General features: G+C 37.4%; 1 protein-coding gene across 1 annotated transcript; it reads left to right on the forward strand.

Annotated features, from left to right (window-relative positions):
- Positions 3,227 to 7,301, forward strand: LOC18770532. The gene has a single exon (XM_007203168.2). The coding sequence runs from the start codon at positions 4,044 to 4,046 to the stop codon at positions 6,915 to 6,917; it is 2,874 nt and encodes a 957-aa protein (XP_007203230.1). The 5' UTR covers positions 3,227 to 4,043; the 3' UTR covers positions 6,918 to 7,301.

The following is a 12,717-nucleotide window of genomic DNA, read 5'->3' on the forward strand; positions in this document are numbered from 1 at the left end:
CTCACATTTAAAAATAAAATGTTTGAACTCGTAGATGAATTCTTGAGCTTCTTTCACTTGCAAGTAAGATTCTCAATAACAAGGCCAGACAATTATAAACAGCAAAAATTGGCCATGAACATTACTATTTGATTAAAAAAAAGAATGAAAAATATATATATATATATATATTTTTTTTCTTTTTGACTTTTTGTTTTTTGCTTTAACTTTTAGTTAGTAGTCAATATATAAATCAGTCCAAAGTTGAAAAGTAAACTATAGTACTGCAGGTTCTAGGGTTTTGTGCACTCTCTCCTATTGAGGAGAGGGGAATCCAAAGGAGCTGTATACTTGTGAGTTGTCTCATTTGTATGTATGTATACTTTGAGAGCCTTGCTATTATACTTGGATTCTATATCTGGTCAAAGAAACAAAAAACTTGGATGTTGTTGTGCTCTCATTCACTCATCAAGAGCAGGGGTGCATGCCTGTTCTAGAATATGCCTTATATCGAAATTTTGATGAAATAAAATAAAATATTTAATGAATAGTTCAACTACTAATATCACTGAAGTCTTTTGTGATAAAATTCTATACTTAATTGAACTTTGAATGTGGTTAAGTTTGAGACAATTTCGATTTTGCTAATAATGGGTCACTGACCCATCTTTCTGAAATTTAACATGCCCCTTTTTACTGCAACACACATTACGTGACGGCGTGGTTGCACTTGCACGCTATCATAAGAATATCAACTAGCTCTTAAATTAATTTTCTTCTCAATATTAGAAGAAATTTAAGTTTAAGTTCGAATCCTCCCTCTTAAAAAATATATAAAAAATTACCCTCGTTGCCAACTTAAAACTTTAAATAGGATTATGATTTTATTTTTTTTAAATACAAAGCGATAATGTTTTATTAATGAGGAAAAAAAAAGTAACAAGTACAAAATATCATTTTATTCTATTTCTTCTCATTCTTCTCAACGCCCGAACACCAATAATATCAAATACAACAAACGAACAATCAACAATGATTATTAAAAAACTTTTTCTATATGGAAAGTGAACATCCATAATTCTGACAAGATTCCATTAAGGGCATACAAAAATGAATTCCACCTGTCAATATCCCATTGAGTTCACAATAAAGTAGAATGTTTTTGCTTTCTTTACCAAACCGTGACAAACTTTTTTCCTAATAACTACGTGATATGTATTTTTTAATTAACTACAACAAAGCAATAAAACTTGTCACATTAAATTGCAATTAGTACGAAATTATTAGGGAAATGTCGTGTCGTGCATTCATATCTAGAAGGAAGTTCCTCTTCATCGGTATGCTTCTTCAAACCCATCATAAATTAAACATTTAATAAGTCTTTTAAAAGCATTCATTAATCTTCTTCTCTACCATGGTGTGTTTAATACTAACTTAATTTGAGTCTTTTGGATCCTCTCTATCTTCGACTCTGAATAAGCTAAATTCCTGATTAGTTTACTCATTGTCTTGAAGTGCTTTATTTTTCTTGATTCTTGTATGCAAGAACCTCTTATAGTTGTGTTCATCATGTATTCTTCCTGTATTTCAACTAATGGAACTGCACTTTAAAAAAAAAAAAATTTGAACAAATATTCTTCTCTTCAACATTGTTTTATTGTGCAGATTTTTTTGTTGCCAAATTTTATTGTATAAATTTATTCATAAACAAAAACAAGGGGCCTGCATAATTACGTTTGAGCCTTCCCACTTTCCACCAAATCTCTAGACGATAGGGCTGCCTGCCATAACTACAATAATATACACCAAGGATGAGCTTAAGATATTCTGTTTATCAAGAATTAGCTGTTTCATTTCTAGAATGCCTCCAGTCTATGCACCAAGAGAGAAGAGGAGAAGAAGAAAAAAAAGAAAAAGAAAAAAAAAGTCTTTTGCGTATTCATGATGGATACAACTTACAAGGATAAGATATATGTTGAAATTAAATAAAAAAACATACATGGACTAATAACCAAATTACAAAACAACAAATTAGGGTTTGCTTTGTTTTTTTTAATTTGAACAAAAATAGTGTTGTTAAAGTTTTTATTCGTTTATTATCATGTGGGGTTAGCATCCGAGAAGCATTAAAAAAAGGAAACCAAAGACAAATTAAAACTCCTTCTGATTGATTGATATAAGAGTTGACTAAGATGTCATTTTGTGGTAGTGGACAAATATGCTTATTTATTTAACTTCTTTTTTTTCATGAGAGAATATGCTTTTAACTTTGCTAAAAAAAAGAGAGCAAGTGGACAATTTGCACAGAAGTTGATTTGCATTTTATTTTATAAGATTTTGCATTGCTATTCTTTATTTGCTTGGGAAAAAATTAAGGGAACTTATATAAATACTAGCTTGTTTTAAAAAAAGAGAAAGCATTTCTCACACCATAGACATACCTATCAATGTAGGGGGCAGAATCTTGTAGTAAACAAAAATACCATCCAAAATTTTATTTGACATGTTTGGGGAATGCTTCATAGACTTATAATTTTTTTATCTTAAAAAAAAAAAATCTTATTTGGAAATTAGTAGGTGTTAAGAACCAAGAAGTCAAAAACTCCAATTGTAAACACTAAACAATTTCTTGATAGGGTTGAGTAGTTTGAAGAACCACATGATGTTACTTATTGTGAATGCTTGTACTCGGGTCAAGTATTATGCCCTTTATATGTCTTTTGATCAATAAAATTTTTATCGTACCGTTGAGGTTTCTGAAAAAAAAAAAAAAAACAATTCCTTGCTAGAAAAACAACCTTTCCACATTCTTTTCAAACTGAAAAATACACCTTTGAAGTCCTTTTTTTTTTTTTTTTTTTTCCAACCAACTTTTTAAGTCTTTTGAGAATAATAATGTTTGCAAGGGAAGGGAAGATCAAAATCTCCCTATGAAATTGTAATAATAACAGAAATGGAATTATGGAGATATATTTCAATACTAAGAACTTGTTGAAAGTAAAGTTTAATTTGAGATTGAAACAAGAATTATGGAGCTGCCTGCCTGGTTGGACAGAAATCGGCTTTTGTACAAAGCCACCTGATTATTTGACTTTTAAGGCGCGACCATGGAAAGGAAGGATGGTGGCTTCCGCGGGTCCCACCACCAAAACACAGCGAAAAACCAACTAACCTGATTATTATGGATTGATTAAAAATTTGGAAAGAAAACTTAAATAAATAAATGAATAAATAACATCATTTTACGTTTGGTTTGTGAAAGTCAATGTTCTTTCTATCTGTTTGTTTAGGAGCGATTGGCGTGGAAGATTGTAGAGAGAGAAAGCAACTGTAGATTGAGTCAAAGTGAGAGAGAGAAAGATAGATAGAGAGAGAGAGAGTGAGAGAGAGAGAGAGAGAGAGTGAGTGAGTGGGGCTGAGAAAATCAATACCACTATGTTCTGGATTTACTAGAATTTGAGTAAATGAGCATGTGGTGTGGTGGGTTTGATTTGCTATTAATTGTGCTGCAGTGAAAGACTTTTGATTCTTGAAGGAAATTCTTAAATTTGTTCAATTTGGATTTCCTTTCTTTTGTAAAGTGGGTTCCTTTGGCATTTTTGAGATCTGGGTTTTAGGTTTGACCCATTTGATTTGATTTTCTCTCTTTCCTGGGTCTTTTATTTTCCCTTTTTCCAGAGTAATTCTCTTTGTTGACGTTTTTTTGGAAATGGGGTTTCTTTTGAATGAAAATTTGGGTTGAAAATTGTTCGTATGCTTCACTGAGTCACCGGCTTCTTTGATAGCGGTTCTTGTCTGCAAGCAAAGCTGCTTCCTTCCTCTCACAATATTTCTGTTTAAAAGCAATAGTTGCTTCCTTCTTGACTCCCAATTGAAATCTAGAGTTGGGTTACATTGATCTGGCCAAAATCATCTCTTTCTTGCCTAGGAGGACCTAGGGTTTGAGGCTGCTTTTCTGTATCCCTGTTTGATGGGCTAAAGCCAATACCCTTGTGTTTTGTTGCTCTGAGCTAATTTCCCTTCTGGGTTTTTGAATCAGATTGAATTCAGTTACACAAGCTTTCATGCATTTTTCACTATGGAAGCCCATATATCAGTGTGCTGCTCTGCTTATAGACAAGAAGAGCAGCAGAAAGAAAGATGGGTCAGATTCAAATCTTGACATCAAGAAAACCACATCAATTCTCCGAAAACTTCAAGAAAACAAGCTCAGGGAAGCTCTTGAGGAAGCATCAGAAGATGGATCACTTATTAAATCCCAAGACATGGAGTCTGAGTCCCTTGCCAACCAGGAGGAGGGCCTTGGCCGCTCCAGATCCCTCGCTAGGCTCCATGCCCAGCGCGAATTCCTCCGAGCCACTGCTCTGGCGGCTGAGCGCATTTTCGAGTCAGAGGACGCCATACCTGACCTCCATGAAGCTTTAACTAAGTTCCTCACTATGTACCCAAAGTACCAGTCTTCGGAGAAGATTGATCAGCTGAGGTTGGAGGAGTACTCACATTTATCTCCAAAGGTATGCCTTGACTACTGTGGATTTGGTCTTTTTTCGTACCTTCAAACACTGCACTATTGGGAGTCTTCTACATTTAGCTTGTCTGAGATAACTGCAAATTTGAATAATCATGCTCTTTATGGTGGTGCTGAGAAAGGTACTGTGGAACATGATATAAAGACAAGGATTATGGATTATTTGAACATTCCTGAGAATGAGTATGGTCTTGTTTTTACTGTGAGTAGAGGGTCTGCATTTAAACTGTTGGCTGAATCATACCCTTTTCAAACAAACAAAAAATTATTGACCATGTTTGATTATGAGAGCCAGTCCGTGAATTGGATGGCTCAGAGTGCCAGAGAGAAAGGGGCAAAGGTGTACAGTGCCTGGTTTAAGTGGCCAACCTTGAAACTCTGCTCCACTGATTTGAGAAAGCAAATTTCGAACAAAAAGAAAAGGAAGAAGGATTCTGCAACTGGTCTGTTTGTGTTTCCGGTGCAGTCTAGAGTTACTGGGGCCAAGTATTCGTACCAATGGATGGCACTGGCTCAGCAGAACAATTGGCATGTCTTACTTGATGCTGGGTCATTGGGTCCTAAGGACATGGATTCACTCGGGCTATCCTTGTTCAGGCCTGATTTTATCATCACATCATTTTACAGGGTCTTTGGGTTTGATCCAACTGGATTTGGCTGCCTTCTGATTAAGAAATCAGTAATCGGATGCCTTCAAAATCAGTCTGGGTCAACTGGGTCTGGAATGGTGAAGATTACCCCTGAATACCCATTATATCTTAGTGATTCTGTAGATGGTCTGGACAAATTGACTGGATTTGAAGACGACGAGCTAGCTGAAAATGGTGAGAAAGCCTCCGAGTCTCGCCAGGGATCACGGATGCCTGCTTTCTCTGGAGCATACACTCCTGCTCAGGTGAGGGATGTGTTTGAGACTGAGATGGATCAAGATAACAGCTCTGACAGGGATGGAACTAGCACCATATTTGAAGAAGCAGAGAGTGTCTCAGTAGGGGACATGATGAAGAGTCCCGTCTTCAGCGAAGATGAGTCATCAGATAATTCAATTTGGATCGATTTGGGTCAGAGCCCATTGGGTTCTGACTATGCAGGCCAGATTAACAAACAGAAGATTGCCTCTCCTTTGCCTCCATTTTGGCTTCTTGGCAGGAAGAACCATAAGCAACTTTCCCCAAAACCTACTTCTAAGATATATGGCAGTCCCATATATGATGACAAAGAGGTAAACTCAGGGCCACGTGATGACTCCCATGTGCTATCATTTGACGCTGCTGTCTTATCGGTTTCCATGGAGTTGGACTGTGTCAAGAAAGTGCCTGAAGAAAAGCAAGTTGCAGAAACAGGCCCCACTTCTCAAAATGGTAAAAGTGGTTCTGATCATCACCACAGAGAGATCCAGGAAGAATGTGGAACCAGCAAACCCTTACCTACTGGGTCAGTGTTAAATTCTGCCGTAAATGGGTTTTGTCCCAAGAATTTGACTTCAACGTCTCAGCATCATAGCCTAGAGAATGGATCAACCACTCAAAGTTGTGCAGAGATAAGAGAGAGTGCCATAAGAAGGGAAACTGAAGGTGAATTTAGGTTGTTAGGGAGAAGGGAGGGGAGTAAATTTGCTAATGGTAGGTTTTTTGGTTTGGAAGAGAATGAAGCACCAAGCAGGGGAAGAAGGGTGTCCTTTAGCATAGAAGACCCTAAAGACCATGGAAGCCATAATCTTGAGACAGGAGAAATTTCTGCAGCTAGTCTGGAGGATGAAGATTACACCAGTGATGGGGAATATGGTGATGGACAAGACTGGGACAGGAGGGAAGCTGAGATCATATGCCGGCATATTGATCATGTAAATATGTTGGGCCTCAATAAAACCACTTCCCGATTGCGATTTTTGATCAATTGGCTTGTGACCTCGTTACTGCAATTGAGGTTGCCTGGTTCAGATGGAGACAGCAGAACGAATCTGGTTCACATCTATGGTCCAAAAATAAAATATGAACGAGGTGCAGCTGTAGCTTTCAATGTGAGAGACCGAAATAGAGGGTTAATCAATCCTGAAGTTGTTCAGAAGCTGGCTGAAAAAGAAGGTATCTCTCTTGGCATTGGTTTCCTCAATCACATACGAATCCTAGATACCCCGAGACAGCAACATGGGGCTTTGAATCTTCAAGATACAACACTGTGCAGGCCAATGGAAAATGGAAGAAATGATAGAAAAGGCGGGTTTGTAAGGGTTGAGGTGGTAACAGCTTCTTTGGGTTTTCTCACCAACTTTGAAGATGTTTACAAGTTATGGGCGTTTGTGGCGAATTTTCTTAATCCATCCTTTATCAGAGAGGGTGGACTGTCTACTGTTGAAGAAGAATCTGAGACAAAATCTGAAACATCTATCAATGATATTGTTCCAAATTGAGAGAATTGTTTTTTGTTTGATGTGGAAAATTATTTGGTGGTCTCTCGAAACGTCTAAGCAGATGGTTTCCAAGCCAAAAGAACAGGGAGGGTTTACTTCCTGTATGGTTGGATTCTTTTGCTCTTGTTCGAAAAACTCATCAAAGCAGGCCTATGAATTTGTTGATTCATGTTTGTTATTGCTCTGCATTTTAGTTTTATTTTATTTTATTACTTTTGGGTTCTTGTAGAGTTGGTTTAGAAATTTGTATCATCTTGGCAAATGGTAAAGCAAAAGCAGAGTTAGCATTGTAACTAGTCCCATTAGTCACATTCTGCTCTTGCAAAATACATGGTGTAGCTTATTTCTTGTAAGAAATTTCAGATTTTGCCCCTCTTTTTTCTCTTTCGCATTGTTCTCCAGAACATGCATGATAAATACTTCCCCCTATGTTAACAATGGGAGGGAGCCAATGGGAAGAGTATTCTGGTCAAAACAAATTTGAGCTCTGTTAAGGCAGGTGAATTCCTTCTGTCTTCCTCATTTGAAATTCAAAGCTTATGTTTTACAGCTTCTATTCCTCACAAAACCTGTTATTTTAGTTAAGAGCATAATTGATGTCTGTGTTTAGCTAAGGCTTTTAGTTTAACCCCTTTTAACATTTTGAGGAAATAAAGGAAAATCAAAATCAGAGAAGGCACCGTTGAATTGGACATTGGCAAAGCAACATTTATCTGATAGGAACAAAATATGGGCATGCATTGAGTAATTGAATGTGAAGCTTTGTCATCAGAGTGGAAAAGGTAGAAGAAGAAACTAAATAGCGGCTGCTTTAGATGTATGGGGCTTCTTTTTCTCGTAGTGATAATCATCAGTGGGCCATAGCCGTTGGGTTTTGTTTCCCTGGAAATTACAGTGATCATAAAAGCGTATGTATCAGCATACTTCACTTTTGGCTTTTGTGTACTCTCTGTTGTCTGATAAAAGCTTGAGCCTCCCTTTTCTTGAAGTTGGTAGGTAATGTCACTGCATTTCATGCTTCCTTTTAGAACTTGATACTGATAATCAAACTCAATTTGATCATCCAAGCAAAGAAACAAAAAAAGACACCTAAAAAGTAGCAAAAACATATCCCATATTATATGGCAAATAATCTATTCTAACTAAAATACAGAATGGTAGTTATCAGCTTGACTCTTCAATTAACTATTGATATAGAAACCACTTTTGGGAGGAAGCTAACTGCTAGAGGAAACTTGTACTTGGTAGTTGGTGTGACATGAAACCTACCATTAAATGTATTCCCCTTACAAGAAATGGAAAGTCCAATGCCAACTCCTTGCACTGGAGCTACCCTGTTTTTGCTCCACAAAGTCTCTTGTTAAATCAAGCTGTATTGGAACTTTTGGGTCATTGTGCAGCTTCCCACAACTCCAAATCTGAAGAATTGAAAATTTAAATCATGAACACACCTGCCAAGTTTTTCATTTTATTGGCTCATAAAAAAGCTGCTTGTTACTCTTGTGAGGAACTAATGAAGTAGCATACTCAAACTTGAGACGCAGTGAAACAGTAACAAAAACCAAATGAAAAAGAGTATATTAGAAGAGAGAGATCAATTCGGCTGGGTAAAGAACATCCTTTTGAATCCAACCTGACCATAGTTATATTTAGAAGAGTCTATCCAACCAAAGCACCCGCTAAAAACCATGCAACAGAGAACAAATTAATAAGAAATAAAAAAGATACTTAAAAGTTAAAACCCAAAAGATCCATGTTTCATTGTATGCCGTCAAAACTGCAGCATGGAATAAGTATGGGCATTGATTGCTGGCCGAAAGCAACCATCACACTCCTCTGCCACAGTGCACTGAAGATATATAATCCAAACTACTTGTACTCTGTGGTAAGCAAACCAACCAGACAAAGCTCTATATGAAGAGAAGAAAAGGCAAGTATGCAGAGCAAAGGGGTCAATTTGAGATTGAAGTAAAAAAGATGGAGGGGTTTTTCCTGTTAGAGCATTTCCAGCAGGGCTGGAAACACTCGGGCTGGGGGGGGTTTGGGCAAAAAATCGATTCCAGCAGCAAAAGTCCAGCCCGGGCGAGCGTGGGCCCCAGCAAAACGGGCAGGCCCGAAGGCGAAATCGGCCCGAAGTCGCGCCCGAAGTCCAGGACAAAATAGCTGACGCCAGCATGGCGTCAGCCCAGAAATTTCGAATTTTTTTTTACCGTTGGCGCGTGCATTGCACGCGCCAACGTTAAAAAAAATTTCACATCAGCGCTACAGTGCCGCCAACGGCTCTTTGACACGTGGCGGCCTCTGGTCGCTCTGATTGGAATTTTTTCTTCAATCCAACGGCAGCCAATTTTTCTGCCAAAAAAAATTGAAAAAAAATCGAATTTTTTTTAAAAAAATACACAAAAATTACAGAATTTTTTGTGTATAAATACCAACCAATACTCTTCACTTTTAACACCAAATCCTCATATATTTTCTTCTCCTTCTACTATTGTTAACTTTCTCCTCAAAATTTATTCACTTTCTATTCAATATTTTTTCACTTTCAAGTTGTAATTTTTTTCTAGCATATTATGGGTTCTTCTAATGAAAATGGAGGGGCATGAAGCATGATGGAAGATGTTAGCTTGTGTGAGGCTTGGGTCCAAATTAGTCATTGTCCAGTAATGGGCAATGAGATTAAATTTTTTCATATGTGGAAAAAAATTCATCAAGCATTTTGTGAAAGGGCAATTGGTTCTACACGTACGGAAATGACATTATCCAGTAGGTGGAAAGTTCTTAATAAAGAGTTGGGGAAATGGAGAAATGCTTTAGCAAAAGCAATTGACAACCAACGAAGCGGAGAAAATCTTAGCAATGAGGTAAATTATTTGTCATTTTTCTTCTATTAATTTCTATGTCATATTAATTTTTATTTAAATGTTTCTTGCAATTTATATATTTTGTTAATATGTCTCTATTTTTTTTTAATACATGTTGCATTTTTTTATTAATTCTTTAATTTCCATTAGTTTTTTTTTTACATGTTGCATTGCCAATATTTTAAAAATTCTCTTGCATTTCCATTTCATTTTTTTTTATAGATTATACAAGCACAAATGTGGTTTGGTGCTACTGGCCAAGGGAAAAAAAGTTTCATCCATACCCATTGTTGGGAGGTGGTGAAGACTTGTAAGAGATTCCAAATTATTCCAACCGGTCCGACGGTAGTCTTGAACGAGACTCCACTTCGTGAGACTCCGGCATCGGATTCACCTATGGATTCCCCGATGAATCTAGACTCACCAATTGAAAATGAGCCAAGACCTATTGGGAGGAAGGCGGCGAAGGCGAAGAGAGGGAGTAATTCTAGCAAGAATGCATCTCAATTTTTGGAGGAACTTTCAAAGCACCAAGCCATGAGAATTGAAATGGACTTGAAACAACAAGAGCATGATATGGCTATTCAAGTAGAATATGCAAAAGAAAGGGAGTATGTGCGCAAAGAAAGGGAGTATGTACGCGAACAAAACATTGAAAAAAAAGATCGGGAAACCATGGCCATGGATACAAGCCATATGTCCCCTGAAACAAAACAATATTGGAAGCTAGAACGAAGGGATATTATGAGACGAAGACTTTTTCGTGACGATGGACCTAGCAACACGGATTGGTTAAATGATGGAAACCATTAAACTAGTTTGTTTGCCTTTCATGTCTTAGTTTACTTGGCTTTGATTTCATTGTATTTTTTGTTTTCTTTAATTCATGTACCTTTGATTTCATTGTATTTTTTGTTTTCTTTAATTCATGTACCTTTCATTTCATTGTATTTTTTGTTTTGTTTAATTCATGTATTTTATTTTATTATTAGTTGTATTGCTTTTCTTTTAGTCAGTAAAGAAAATATTCAACAAAAATCCTTTTTATTCAAAACATTCCATACATAAAAAACAAACCACAACCAAAGCATAAAAAATAAACAACCCACAACCAAAGCATAAAACATAAACAACCCACAACCAAAGCATAAAAAATAAACAACCCACAACCAAAGCATAAAACATAAACATAATAAAATAAAAACAACTTCTTCACTTCACTTTATTCACCTTCATTTCCTTCATTGCCTTTCACCGCCCATAAATGCTCCATCAAGTCAACTTGACGGTGTTCATGAATATATGACGATTGCATCTCCGTGTAGCGATCAATCATACGAGGCATGAAACTACCGTCTCTAACCAACGGTTCATGCTGCACTGCTTCTCCATTTGGCCCCACTGGTTTTTCATAAATTCGTGTTAGGGCCGTGTCCATGAGATTTGGTTCATACACGTCATCAGCATCGTAATCATATTCATCTTCCACAATCATGTTATGGAGGATGATACAAGTCATCATTATACTCCTAAGCACCTCCTCGTCAAATAGACGTGCCGCGCCCCTGATAATAGCCCACCGAGCTTGAAGGATACCAAAGCACCTCTCAACATCTTTTCTGTACCCCTCTTGATAGCAAGCAAAAAATTTTTCCTTATGGGATCGGGGATGTGGAATTGTTTTCACAAATGTTGTCCACCTCGGGTATATGCCATCAGCTAGATAATACCCGGTCTGGTAGATGGTATTGTTAATTTCATATGTGATATTTGGGGCTTCACCTCTCAAAACATCATTGAACACCGGGGATTGACCTAGGACATTCAAATCGTTTTGAGATCCGGCAACTCCGAAGAAGGCGTGCCAAACCCATGTATCAAAACCAGCAACTGCTTCCAGGATGATACTTTTCTGCCCTTTTCTATTTCCGTAGTCCCCTTGCCAAGCAGTTGGACAATTTTTCCACTGCCAGTGCATGCAGTCAATACTACCAATCATGCCAGGGAATCCTCGAGACTCAGCTTTTTGGAGAAGCCTTTGCAGGTCCCTGGGCGTAGGTTTGCGGAGGTAGTCTCTGGTGTACAGAGTTTCCACTGCATCACAAAATCGCACCAAGCTCTCCAAAATAGTGGACTTCCCCATCCGAGCAATCTCATCCACCTGATCAGCAGATGACCCATACGCCAACATTCGTATCACAGCTGTGAATTTCTGCTCTGGAAGAAGTCCCAAATTTCCAGCACAATTTCTCTTTTGAACAAAATATTCATCATAATTGCAAATATCATGCATGATTTTATTGAACAAATGGGGTTGCATTCTATATCTCCCTCGAAAATGAACATCAGAGTACAGAGATTGTGGGATAAAATAATCTTCCATAAGATTCTTACCCCGGGAATGTCTATGTCTGTCCACATTTGGGCGACGGCCTTCTCGTGAACCACGGCGAGCCTGCTTTTCTTCCTCCAGCAAAGCAACTGCTATGCCAAGTTGCTCATCTAGTTCTCTCTGCGCCCTTTTGCTTGCAGCTCGTCTACGCATTCTTTCTCTAGTTTCTCGCTCTTGCCTCTCCAAAACCTCTTCCATGTCTGCCATTGAGAATGGAGAATGAAATCTAAAATTTGACAAATGGAAATGTAGAGAAGAACTGGTGTGGGAGGTATGAGCTGAACATCTGATTTTATAGAAAAATGTACACAGATAGATATGACACGCGGCGCAATCTTAGAGGGTGAAAATCTTATCTGAAATTTGAAATTCAAATGAAATTTCAAATTTATCTGAAATTTGAATTCCGAAATGTATCTGAAATTTGACATTTTGAATTTATCTGAAATTTGAATTTTGAAATGTATCTGAAATTTGAAATTTATCTAAAATTTGAAACCGAAAATCTTATCCGATATGAATAGTATTGACACGTAGGAACCCA

The sequence above is a fragment of the Prunus persica genome, chromosome G7 (assembly GCF_000346465.2).
Source record: "Prunus persica cultivar Lovell chromosome G7, Prunus_persica_NCBIv2, whole genome shotgun sequence".
NCBI lineage: Eukaryota > Viridiplantae > Streptophyta > Magnoliopsida > Rosales > Rosaceae > Prunus > Prunus persica.